At 34.6% G+C, this 13,844-nt stretch overlaps 1 protein-coding gene across 1 annotated transcript; it reads left to right on the top strand.

Moving 5' to 3' along the window:
- The first annotated feature begins 463 nt into the window (after positions 1–463).
- On the top strand, positions 464–2,770 carry LOC141333365 (uncharacterized). The gene is made up of 3 exons (XM_073838348.1): positions 464–548; positions 1,632–1,937; positions 2,019–2,770. The coding sequence occupies exons 1-3, from the start codon at positions 464–466 to the stop codon at positions 2,768–2,770; spliced, it is 1,143 nt and encodes a 380-aa protein (XP_073694449.1).
- The last annotated feature ends 11,074 nt before the right edge of the window (positions 2,771–13,844 follow it).

The following is a 13,844-nucleotide window of genomic DNA, read 5'->3' as shown; positions in this document are numbered from 1 at the left end:
TCAGAAACACGAATTACAAACTCCGAGTCAATTGAATCGGTTGATTCACAAAATGATTCACTGTTTCGAATCGCCGCTCGCTGAGAGACCTGCTGCTCAAAACTGAGTCAATACAACGAGAACAAACTCAAACATGAGTAATGACAATTTTAACAAACAACTGCAAATGTTTTGTTGTTGTAATGACAACCTTTAAATACAATAGCCATTTTTAAAGTGTGTAATCGATTAAATGTAATATACTAATCATTAAATGTTAATCAAAACGGAATATAAAGTTAAAAGGTTTGAGTGTTGGTTAAATCAAATCATTTAAGTCCATTAACTATCACTCTGACTCCCTTACTAGTGCACTGACTACTGAACTAGAGCGGATTGAGATGCACACAGAGATTTTTCTTTTTCTTTTTTTATATTTCTGTTAATTACTCTCATCTTAAACAGGGCGTTTCCAAACAGAAAGATGGCGTTTATTAAAGAGGAGAGTGAAGACATGAAGATTGAAGAAACATTCAGAGTCAAACATGAAGATACTGAGGAACAAAAAGGTTGGTTTTCATTCTCAAAGCTGGACTATCCAATGAACTGTCCTGTACATCTTCTCAATTCATTTGTCTTTGGAAGGTGTTTTTCTACTCTGTTTGTCCTCCTGCAGCTTTCTTTTTTGAAAGAATTTCAGCTTCATTTTTATTGTTAAAGTTCAGCTCTGATTTAAAAACAGCATTTGTAGACTTGTGTCTCATTTAATTTGTAAATATTAAGGGGCACCACTAGGATTGAGAAACATTTTTCATATGAAATGGTTAAATAAAAATGTTGCATGTGGTCTAGCTTGCTCTGATGTAATGATGAAGTATGCAAAATAAAGTCTGGTGACAGCCATCACTTTCACTCAACTAGGGCTGCCCCCTTAATAGTTTACTGAATGTTAGTCGTCGAGAAGAGGCTTAGTCGACTAAAATTGTGTTATTTAGTCAGTCACAGTAAAAAGGGTCCATGTCATAAATGAACAGATTGTTAACAGCTGGTCTGTGATGTAGGCCTAATAACGATATATTGGACAGGAAATAAAAACATTTGCCTGTCATTCATCAACCTCACATATGACTTATCATTTGAATATCTTGGGCCAAAGTGTGGCTAAAGGAACAAAGGCAGAGTTTGATGATGATCAGCACCGCTGTTTATTTCCCATATTTTCATATTAAGTTATTAACTAGCATCAAGATTTCAGACATTTAAAACAGTTTTAATGGAAAAACTAATTTTCAGACACCAGCAAATTAACGTCTGAATTAACATACGATTACAACCCGATGGGCATTATGGTTAAGACAAAAATACACAATGCTAAAGGCTGCTTAAGCTAACAATCACTACAATAAAAACACATTATCTTCATGAAAATACCAGAGGCTGCTTGATGAAGAATTTCAATAATATATGATTAAAATCAAGTATTTGTTTTCGGTTTTGTTCTGTGTCCTCCATGTGCTTTTGTTTATACTGGTATTTTGTATCCGCATATGTCCGAAATTTCATATACTTTAACTCATTTAACTGTAATTTGATGTGGTTTGTGTTTCGTGCCTTTAAACTGGGGGTTAACTTTTGTTTTTTTTTCATCTTAGACCTGATGGCACTGAAAGAGGAGAGTCAAGTACTGAATGAAAGGGAAGAGAAAGATCATGATTTCTTAAATGGAGAAAAATCTTTTAGTTGTTCACTGACTGAAAAGACCTTAAGAAAAAGGACTCGAAAGACAGGAAGAAGTTATTTCACCTGTCAACAGTCTGCAAAGTGTTTCAATCAAACAGAAAGCATTAGGAGACACATGAGAGTTCACACAGGAGAGAAGCCTTATGGCTGTCAACAGTGTGGAAAGCATTTCAGTCTTAGAGCAAGTCTTAAAACACATGTCAGGAGTCACGTTGGAGGGAATTCCTACACATGCCCTGAGTGTGGACAGAGTTTCCATCAAAAACAACTCTTTGAAGACCATATGATAATTCACACTAAGCAACCCTACACATGCCCTCAGTGCGGAAAGAGCTTTAATCATAAAGGACACTTTGAAGGACACTTAAGAGTTCACACTGGAGATAAGCCTTTCACATGCAAACAATGTGGAAGAGGTTTCAACCATAAAGGAAACCTTGACAGACACATGAGAGTTCACTCTGGAGAGAAGCCTTACACCTGCCAACAGTGTGGAAGACGTTTTAACCAGAAAGAAAAGCTTCATTGCCACATGACAGTTCACACTGGAGAAAGCCTTTTCACCTGCCAACAGTGTGGAGTAAGTTTCACTCAAAAAGAAAGCTTTATCAGACACATGAGAATTCACAATGGAGATCAGTCTTACTCGTGTGATCAGTGTGGAAAGAGTTTTGATCAACAAGAAAACCTTGAAGTCCACATGAGAACTCATAGAGAGAAACCCTACACATGCTCTGAGTGTGGAAAGAGTTTTCGTCAAAAACGGCACTTTGAAGACCACATGAGAATTCACTCTGGAGAGCAACCCTACACATGCCCTCAGTGCGGAAAGAGGTTTAATCATAAACAAAGCCTTGAAGAGCACATAAGAATTCACACTGGAGAGAAACCTTTCACCTGCCAGCAATGTGGAAGAAGTTTCAACTTAAAAGGAACTCTTAACAGACACATGAGAGTTCACTCTGGAGAGAAGCCATTTATATGTGGTCACTGCGGTAAGAGTTTCAGATGTAAAGAATCACTTCAATACCACATGAGGTTTCACACATGAGAGATCTGTATTTTTATGTTATCAGTGTGATGTGAGTCATGTAATAACAGCAGAGAGAACTTGCTGAAACAAGACAAAAGTTAAGTGTAATCGCATTAATAAATGAGTTGAAACAAGCAGATGAGATCAAGTGTACAAAAGTACTTGAAGATGGAGGATTGATGGTATGTAATAATAAAGAGCAGGGGAATAAAGTGATACAAACGAAAATGTAAAAATGTATGTGAGCAATGATTCTAAGTTGCAATCAAATAGGTAATAAAATATGGAGGTGTGGAGTAATAACTGGGGTCCCATAAAGTGTGAATACAGGAATATAGGAGAAAATGTAACAGAAGCCCAACACTTATAGATGACTATAGAGTGTTTTGTGTTCTCACCTGAGCTCTTTTACTCATTTGATTTCATAATGGAATCTTCATTGGTAAGCAACATGGGTAATTTTTCATCAGTAAGGTCCCATAAAATATCACCACACCAGAGCAACTCATTCTCAGTGTCAGGAGCATTGTGATGCTGCACCAGAGCTACACGACTGAAGGACTGAATAATCTTTGTTCCTGCAGTTTATATCAGGACTGCCATGATGTATTCATATTTTCAAGAACTTTTGTAGCCTTATGAAGAGAATAAACTCTGAAGCTGATTATTGAAGCTGGTAATGCTGTTTTTGAATTTGTTTTTTTTTTTATCTGCTGAGATCTTGATAGATTTAATAGTCTTTTATATTAAGTAGTGCAGATTGTATAAACAAAATTGTGCATATTTCTATAAAAAAATAAAAATACCTGATTGTTCAAACCAGGTTTGTGACAAAACTTTTTTCCCCAAGTACACTGACCAAAATTATAAATGCAACACTTTTGTTTTGCCCCCATTTTTCATGAGCTGAACTTAAAGATCTAAGACTTTTTCTATGTACACAATAGACCTATTTCTCTCAAATATTGTTCACAAATCTGTCTAAGCTGTATTAGTGAGCCCTTCTCCTTTGCTGAGACAATCCATCCACCTCACAGGTGTGACATGTCAAGATGCTGATTAGACAGCATGATTATTGCACAGGTGTGTCTTAGGCTGTCCACAATAAAAGACCACTCTTAAATGGGGGGGTGTCTAAAAACCAGTCAGTATCTGGTGTGACCGCCATTTACCTTTATTTTAATGGCTGTGCGAAGTTTCTGGATATTAGTCTGGATATTGGCAGGAACTGGAACAAGCTGTTGTATACACAGATCCAGAGCATCCCAAACATGCTCAATGGGTGACATGAGGTTGTGATCATGGATGAATGGCACAACAATGGGCCTCAGGATCTCATCACAGTGCCATCAATAAAATGCACCTGTGTTTGTTGTCCATAAGTTAAGTCTATCCATACCATAACCCCACCGCCAATATGGGCCACTCAATCCTTAACGTTGACATCAACAAACCGTCACCCACATGACGCCATACAGGCTGTCTGTCATCTGCTCTGTAGAGTGACAGGGTATCCGCGGATCCTTAAAAAGTCTTAAATAACATTTTTCTAATATAAGGCCTTAAAAGGTCTTAAAAAGTCTTAAATTCAGTTTCGGTAGGTCTTAAATGGTCCTGAAGAAAAATATCAGGTAAAGCATAAAGAAATGTCGTTCTAAAAGCGTCTTTTAATCCATTTTGACCGCTCCCATCACCCATAACGTAAGTGCGCGATTAGACGCGCATGCAAAAAAAAAGTGCAGCTGGCGTGACCATGTATTTTTAAGATGTGACTTGAATGACTGCAGTGTCTAACGGACTGAAGATTGTTTTCTCCCCCTGCGGTAGTTACTGCGTCTTCAGACAGAATCGCAGTAGTGGAATACAGGTCCAACAAGCTTTTTTCTGTATATAATGGTCTTAATAATAATACTAAATATAGGTCGAGTTAGCCTTCGAGATACTTTTAAATTGTTTGTTTTTTTGCCCGACCGAACAAACAGCCTGATTAAAACCCAAGTGACAAAAATAACCAGCGAAGCATTGAAAGGCAAGAAAGATTCCTATTTTAATACATTCAATGTAAACAGCAATTGCTAATGGATAGTGTATTTCTGGTCTCTTTGTGACATACTTTAAAATAAATGAGCGAAACAGCAACCATAAAGAAACTCTAAAGAGACACACTGAGGCAACAATTGAAAATGTATATTACATATTTGGGAATATATTTTAATATTTTATTAAGTTCTTTAATAAGGTTATCAACACGTCACGTCACGAAAGCGCCAAGCAGCTCCCGCTGCCAGCCACAAGCGCATCAAGCGAACGCTCATTCAGCTCTGCAGGCCTGGTGCTATGCGTATTTAAATCTCCTCTGATGCGCATTATCCTGCATTAGCCAAAATCATGACAGTCAACCACATCCAGTCATATGTGAATGAATGTAAATATTTGCTAAATACACACAATAAAGACGTAGATGTAGTCCGGACTGTGGCGCCGCCGGCTTGCTTTGAAATGTATTTGGTGATTGCGCCCGCTGCGTCTCCCGCACCCTAGTCATTTTAAACAGTACATAATAACAAAAACAATATCTTGCAAATAAAAAGAAGCAGATTTTAATGATCAAAACCCCCTAAAACCAGTGAACCTGTAAACCTTTCAGTCCAAGGATGCAGTAAACGAATGCGTTCAAAACGATATTCATAAATGAAGCATATATACCCACATTTCTTCCGGCACCACAAACGTTACACCACTGTTTATCTTGTTATTAATATGATTTGATTTATGGTTCATATTCATAATCGTACAGTAACGTGCAAGTTTAAAGGGCGAAAAGCACTTTCGGTTTTCATTTGCATTACAATGCATAATATGTCTATTTAATTGTCGCGGGGCGGGGCGGGTTGTAAAAATAGACACAGTACTGCGGGGCGGGCCAAATAATTTCATAATTGCGGGACCCGCGGGTTGAAAAAAAAACTCGACCCGCGCATCACTAAAATAAACTTAAAATAAAATTTTGGCCCAAGATATTTAAAAGATATTTGATATGTGAGGTTGATGAATGATAGGCAAATGTATTTATTTCCTGCCCGATATTCCGTTATTAGGCCGACCTCAAGAACCAGCTGTTAACAATCTGTTCAATAATGACATGGACCATTTTTACCGTGACTGACTAAACAACAAAATTTTAGCCGACTAATCCCAGGGCTGCCAACTATCACGCATTCAGCGTGAGACTCACGCAATTGACACTTTTCACATGCTCTCACGCCACACATCCATTTTCTCACGCAGTCAAAAGCACCCTCAGTTAAAACTGCTGTGGATATCTCACTCCAAGCTGAACTCAAAAGTTGGCAGCCCTGCTAATCCTCTTCTCACAGACTAACATTCAGTAAACTATTAAGGGGGCAGCACTAGTCGAGTGAAAGTGATGGCTGTCACCAGACTTTATTTTGCATATGTCATAATTACAGTATCTATAGTTGAACCACATGCAAAACTTTTATTAAACTATTTCATATTGAAAAATGTTACTCAATCCTAGCGGTGCACCTTAACATTTACAAATTAAATGAGACACAAGTTTACAAATTCTGTTTTTAAATGAGAGCTGAACTTTAAGAAAAAAATTAAGCTGAAATTCTTTCAAAAAAAAAAAAAAAAAAGCTGCCGGATGGCAAACGGAGCAGAAAAACACCCGCCAAAGACAAATGAATAGTTCAGCTTTAAGAATGAAAACCAACCTGTTTGTTCCTCAGTATCTTCATGTTTGACTCTGAATGTTTCTTCAATATTCATGTCTTCACTCTCCTCTTTAATAAACGCCATCTTGATAATAGTGTCACAAACTGGATCTCAGTTGCTCCACCGGGAGTTTTTTTTTCTGTTTGGAAACGTTGCCCTGTTTAAGATGAGAATAATTAACAGAAATATAAAAAAAGAAAAAAATTAAATCTCTGTGTGCATCTCAATCAGCTCTAGTTCAGTAGTCAGTGCACTAGTAAGGGAATCAGAGTAATAGTTAATGGACTTAAATGATTTGATTTAAACATTCAAACCTTTTAGCTACATTCAAGCTTTCAGTAGGCTTAACTAGATAACCATTTAAAGCAGATTTAGTTCACAAACAACTGACAGTTTTGACCTCAATATGATTTTCAGTTACAAATATTGATCCAAAAATTCGACATTAGTAACTTACTTTTCGCAGTATCGGTCGCGCGCGCGCGCTCACATGATCTCCCGGTTCTTACGAGTGAATTCAGTTGAGACTCGCTCTAAACGGCTGAATCAGTGAGTTATCGACTCGAGAACAGCTGCGATCGGATCAGTCCAATTCGTGAATGAATCGTTTGGTGGGATTTGCGAACCGATTTAACAGGTTCATTGAAAAGAATCATTTTGTTCATAATTCAGACACCGCTTCTGCGTCTCGGAGCACGCGCTTTATGAGGAGTAACGGTATGTTTTAAGAAATGTAGTGAACTAAAAGTAAAAGTTACTCAAAATAAAACCAGTAAAGTACAGATACTTGAAAAATGTACGTAAGTTACTGTCCACCACTGGTAGTGACGTGGCCGTTTTATATATTTAATTTATTTTATTTAAGTCACTCTCACTGTGATATTCGTGTGAATAGGGGATAGATGTCGGGTTATATTTCATACATTAACGACTCCACAGTTTTAGAGTCACATTAGTTATTAAATGCGGTGCCAGTCTCGAGCATTCATTCGGCCTTTCACGTATCGCGAGACTTGCCTTTTAAAAGTAAACAGTTCTGTTCTGTTTACAAACATCACCTGGAGACCGCAGAAATTCTGTTGACAAACGCAAATCTTGAATACGCTATTGAATATCCTATGAAAGTTGTTTATGTTGTTATGTGAAAGTTGAATGTTTAGTCAAAAGACGAATTTCACGAGTGAAATCATCTGCTGACAATCTTCATTTCTGAAAGCACAGTTGTGAAGAAGAGTCTGAACGTAGTCTCTGGACCGTACAGAGTCTACACAGCGAGCTGAACTGCACACAGAGAAACACCCTGTGCCAATTTGATAAATCTGCACCCGATATTATGTCTTTAAGACTATCGTCCATCTCTGAGGAGGGTGCAGAGAGCCATTTGAGCCTCAACCAAAGTGTCACGGAGGCTTCTGTGGAGAAGAGCTCGAAAGGTGAGATTGAAATTATGTTTGAAACTTCAACTGTGATTGACACAGACCTCACAAATTCAGGAAAACAAGATAAAATAGATGGTTTAGAGTGGGGCTAGGAGTTATATATCTGTTGTGTTCCTGGTATATTTGCTTTAGCATTAGAGAACGTAGCATTCGATGTCTGCTGGTAGTGGTCAACTCATGCTTTGGTCAATTTTAAAATGTAGTAAATATTATACATTGACTAATGTAGGCCTATCTGTTTGGAAAATGTCAATAAAAAGTTATGCTAATTACCTTGTATTTTAATAGTACTATATATACAGTTAGGTGCCAAGGCAAATAAAATGTTCAAGTTTTACTTCATGATAATAACCTTGGGTCATATTTGTCGCTCATAGTATTTTTTAGTAATTGTTTTTCCTACTTTAAGAACAACATACAAGCTGGAGGAAGAAGAAAACCATGCCCTCCTTCTTCAGGAAAATATGTACGGCTGCGAAGCTCCCCTTCTGCTGCTCCCAGGACACAGTGGAGTCTCAACCAGAGCTGGACATCTCTACACCAGATGTCAATTTGTCCATCTCTAAAGAGAGTGTGGAGAGCCTGGAACTGTTGAGCCTCAGCAGCCAGGATATGCTGTGCTTTAGCGTAGGCACGAGCATCATTAAGAGAGGAACTGTGGACATCCTGGACGTGTGGAACGATGACCATCTCTCCAGTTCTGATAGCTACCAAGAGGAGAGTAGCTTTGTACTTCCAGGTGAACTTCCTGTTGAGTCAGTGGATGCTTCAGCTTGCCTGAGACTAAAGGCACTGTCCAACGTAGATGACATTACACCCAACGTCATCTCTGAGGACAGTATGGAGAGGCTGCGATTGGAGGTTTCAGGTGAGAAAAAAAATTGCATTACAAACAGTGACATTCATGTAGGTATAACAGTAAACTGTCAACTAATTATTTAATCCAGTGTCAGAGAATATCTCTAATAGTTGTGTTTTCAAATTGGTTGATTTTAGTTCCACAAAAGGCCACAGAAGAGCCTAAGAAAGGGAAAGGAGTCCGCTCTTTCTTCAGGAGAGTGTGGAAGGCTGTCAAGCGTCCTTTCCGCTCCAAGAATAAAGTGGAGCCTATTGTGCCTCCTCAGCCAGAGCTGGATGATCCTGAGCCGTCACCTGCCCCAGAGTCCTTAGACTTCATCCCAACTAATGGTAAGTCTGTGATCATTATAACAAGATAAATTTGATTGAAGCAAAAAATTGTTTTTAATTATGTTTATATAAATATACTTAAAAATAAGTTGGTTTACAGCTGGCTTGAAACTACTGTCTCATGAACATGTCTGATTTTGTCTATATTAATATGGTTTATTGTCGCAAGGCACCAGTTATATAAATTAAAACTGTTTGTTAGGAATAAACCAAAATGTTTATCAAATGTAAAGTGTTTATGCAAATGACTTTTTAAGATATTACAAATCTTGAAGACGAAAACAGAAGAATTTGTCATACTGCTTTAAGCATTTTATGCCACTTCAAAGGGTCTCGCATGCTTATATGTTCTCATGTTTTTGTGTGTTCAGAATCCATTCGCTCTCGCTATAGAGTGAAAAAGATTATTGGACGAGGAGGCTATGGCAAGGTCTATGAGGGCATCCGAATTTCTGATGGCAAGAAGGTAGACAAACATTTTGCTCTTACTGTACATTAAAATATGTATCCACTGTGTTTTTAAAGCACCTACATATAGTTTAATACTTAAATACTCAATTCTTCGTGGTCAAGGTAAGGTCAGGTGTTCAATATGCTCATCTGTGTTTTTGCAGGTTGCCATCAAACGTATTCGCAAGACTCCACAGGATCAGTATCTTCAAATTGTAAGTTGGCAAAACATAATATGTGTTTAGTTGTTTAAGAGCTGATTATTGTAGTTTAAGCAGCAAAAACCTTTGACTCTTAACATTTAAAATGATACATGTTTTACCAAACTAACCTTTTGTGGCATCTTTTCTCTAGCCTGGGTATCCGAAACCTCTCATTACAGAAGTTGCACTGCTTCTAATGATGAAGGAAGAGCCCGTAAGCCCTCACTCCATCCAGCTCTACGAGTGGTTTGAGCATCCCCGAAAATTCACACTCATCATGGAGTTTCCAGATCCCTGCGAGAGCTTGCTGGACTTCATCAACAACAATCCTCCAATGAGTGAGACAACAGCGCGGGTCATCATGCGTCAGGCTGTGCAAGCAGTCCAGCACTGCGTTGAACATGGTGTTTTTCATAACGATATTCATCCAGAGAATATCCTGTTGAGAAAACACACCTTGGAGCTCAAGTTGATCGACTTTGGCTGCGGTCATCTACTTGACAGGACAGGCTACAACTGCACGAAATACAGAGGTGAGTTGGCATTTAGTGTAACAGAGTGTGGAAACCAGCATGTAGTGATTTATTGATCATGAGATGTTTTAAAGTATTGCTAAATGCTGAAAATGTCTTGCTCACAGGAATAAACGGTTACATTCCACCTGAGCTCTTCATCTATGGCAAATTCTACTGCGTCCAAACAAACGTCTGGGCTCTTGGAGTCTTGCTGTATGAGATGATGAACAGGTGTCCTCCATTTCGTGACAGAAACCAAGTCATGGAAGCCGACGTCAGATTTGTCAACCCAGATTTATCTGAAGGTGAGAGAATAGCATTGATGCACACATACAGCCTTTGCACAGAATGAACAAACACTGGTGGAGAGCATAGTACAACACAAAGCTGTTTTCATACATGCCAACATTAGTGTCACATGATCATGACTAAGCGGCTCTCTCCTGAAAACAGAATGCCGTGATCTGATTCTTCAGTGTCTAACCCGTGATCTAACTGAACGGCCGGTCATCGAAGACATCTTGCAGCATGACTGGTTTGAAACAGTGGATCTAAAATGAAGAGAGTCAGAGGTGAGACATTTGTCATCTTCAATATATAATATACATTTCAAATATGATTAGTGAAGTGAGTTAATTTGAGCAATCTTGTTGTACTATAATAAATGATGACAGGAAAAAGACTTGAGTAAAAGACAGTCAGTGAAGAATGCTCTGCCTTTTTCTTTGCCAGGGTTGGACATACAGCATCCAGTGAAAAAGCAGATTGGATTGACACATGCTGACGGGAAACTCAGGCCTCTCAAGTAAGCCAGAACTACAGCAGAACTAGAGCCTGTCCACGTTCTTACAGCCCCGTCTGAAAAAGAGCAGAAGAATCAGAGCATGTCACAGCCTATGGCCTAGTGGTTAGCGCACTGACAAATAGAGCTACTGCGCTTGCGGCCGACCTGGGTTCGAATCTCGAATCTCCACCAAGGGACCTTTGCCGATCCCACACCCCCCTCTTGACCCAACACTTTCCTGTCAGTCTCCACTGTCCTGTCATCTAAAAAGCAAAAAAAAGTTAATTTATTTTATTTATTAAATTAGTTTTAAAAGCATATAGTTTTAGACACTTAGTTGTAAATGCTTAGTTTTAGCTTAGGTTTAAAAGCATAGTTTTAGACGCTTGGTTTTAAACGCTTTGTGTTAAATGCTTCGTTTTAAAAGCATGGTTGTAGCTTATGTTCAAAATGGTTTATTGGGAAGTAACAAAAAATATAAAAAATATAAATTAAAAAATATATAAAAAAGTATATCTGATAGAAATATAAAAAATACAGATAAACTAAGTATATAATAAAAATTTGAATTTAATTAAAAAAATGTATTTGTTTTAAAAGTATGGTTGTAGCTTAGTTTTAAAATACATTTTCTATTAGGAAGCAATAAAAAATATGAAGAAAAAATAAAAAAGATATAAAATAAAAATATAAAAATAATACAAATAAACAGAGTATGTAAAATAAATTTGAATTAAAAAATAGTTTTAAAAGTATGGTTGTAGCCTAGTTTTAAAATAAATGTTTTATTAGAAAGCAGTAAAACATAAAAATGTATATAAAAAAAAACAAAATCTGTACAAAAATTATATCTAATAAAAAAATATATATATATATATAAATGAACTGAGTATATAATAAAAATTATAATTTAACAAAAAATTATTAGTTTTATAAGCATGGTTTTAGTTTTAAAATAAATGGTTTATTAGGAAGCTATAAAAATGTAGATATTTAAAAAGATTACAAACAAATTATATAAAACAATAAAAATTATACCTAATAAAAATTAAATATATTTACATTTATTTAAAAATAAATAATAATAATAATAAAAATATATATCAATTATTATATCTAAAATAATGTAAATCAACTGAGTATATAAAAACTTTAATTTAATAATGTTATTAGCTTTAAAAGCTTGGTTGTAGCTTAGTTTTAAAATAAATGTTTCATAAGAAAGCAATATAATAAAAAAATTATAAATATATACATAATTATATCTGAGTATATAATTAAAGTTAGAATTTAATAAAAGTTATTTGTTTTAAAAGCTTTGTTTAAAAAGCATAGTTTTAGATGCTCAGTTTGGTTGTAGCTTAGTTTTAAAATAAATGTTTTATTAGGAAGAAATAAAAAATACAAAACATACAAATGTATTAAAAAATATTAAATATGATATCTAATACAAATATAAAAACAAATACAAATAAACTGAGTATATAATAAAATAATAATTTAATACATGAAATAAAAAGAAACAATTTAAAAAATTGCTATCTAATAAAAAATATAGGAAGCAATTAAAATGTAAAGGAAATATTAAAATATATATATATATATATAATAAAAAAATATCGAAATTAATACAAATAAACTGAGTATATAATAAAAAAAATTATTAGTTTTAAAAGCATGGTTGTAGCTTAGTTTTAAAAATAAAAAATAAAAATATTTAAAAATTTTCAAAATTGTAAAAAAAAAATATATAAAAAATATATCTAATAGAAATATATAAAAAATACAAATAAACTGAGTTTAAAATTATAATTTCATAAAACTTTTTATTAGTTTTAAAAGCTTAGTTTTATCAGGAAGGATTAAAATAAAAATAAAATATATATTTATTCATAAAAAATATTAAAAAATATATCTAATACAATATAAGCAATAAAAATTATATATATATATATATATATATATATATATACGTATAAATTTATAAAAAAAATAATATATATATATATATATATGATATCTAAAAATGTATATAATAACATTTAGAATTTAATAATTTTATAAGTTTTAAAGGCATGGTTGTAGCTTAGTTTTAAAATAAATGTTTTATTAGGAAGCAATTATGTGTGTCTGTGTGTTTAATTTATTTGAAGTAACATATTTTTTTATGGTGTTGGTTATAGTTTTAGTGTTACTTAACTATAATAAGCCTGTTGCTGACAAATGAAATTCATGAAATGAATAAATTAAATTTAGGGGGAATATAGATGTTCAATGATTTATCACTCTGAAGAAGTTACTGCAGTACTTGGTATCCCAATAGGTTTAAAAGTTAGTTCGTTTTAAATGCTTAGTTTTAAAGCATAGTTTAGACGCTTGGTTTTATACACTTTGTGTTAAATGCTTAGTTTTAAGCGCTTAGTTTTATTAGGAAGTAATAAAAAATATAAAAAAATGTATCGAAATAAAAAAAAATCTGAAAAATGAAATTTGATAAAAATATATAAATAAATACAAATAAACCGAGTAAATAATAAAAAATGTAATTTAATAAAAAATATATTTGTTTTAAAAGCTTAGTTTTAGTTCAGTTTTAAAACTTAGTTTAGGCTTAGTTTTAAAAGCATTGTTGTAGCTTAGTTTAAAAATGTTTTATTAGAAAGCATGAAAAAATAAAAATATATAAAAATTTATGTTTAATGAAAATATAAAAAATATAAACTGAGTATATAATAAAAAATATAATTGAATAAGAAAATATATGTTTTAAAA

The sequence above is a fragment of the Garra rufa genome, chromosome 4 (genome assembly GCF_049309525.1).
Source record: "Garra rufa chromosome 4, GarRuf1.0, whole genome shotgun sequence".
Lineage (NCBI taxonomy): Eukaryota > Metazoa > Chordata > Actinopteri > Cypriniformes > Cyprinidae > Garra > Garra rufa.
This window is presented reverse-complemented; position numbering and strand designations above follow the sequence as displayed.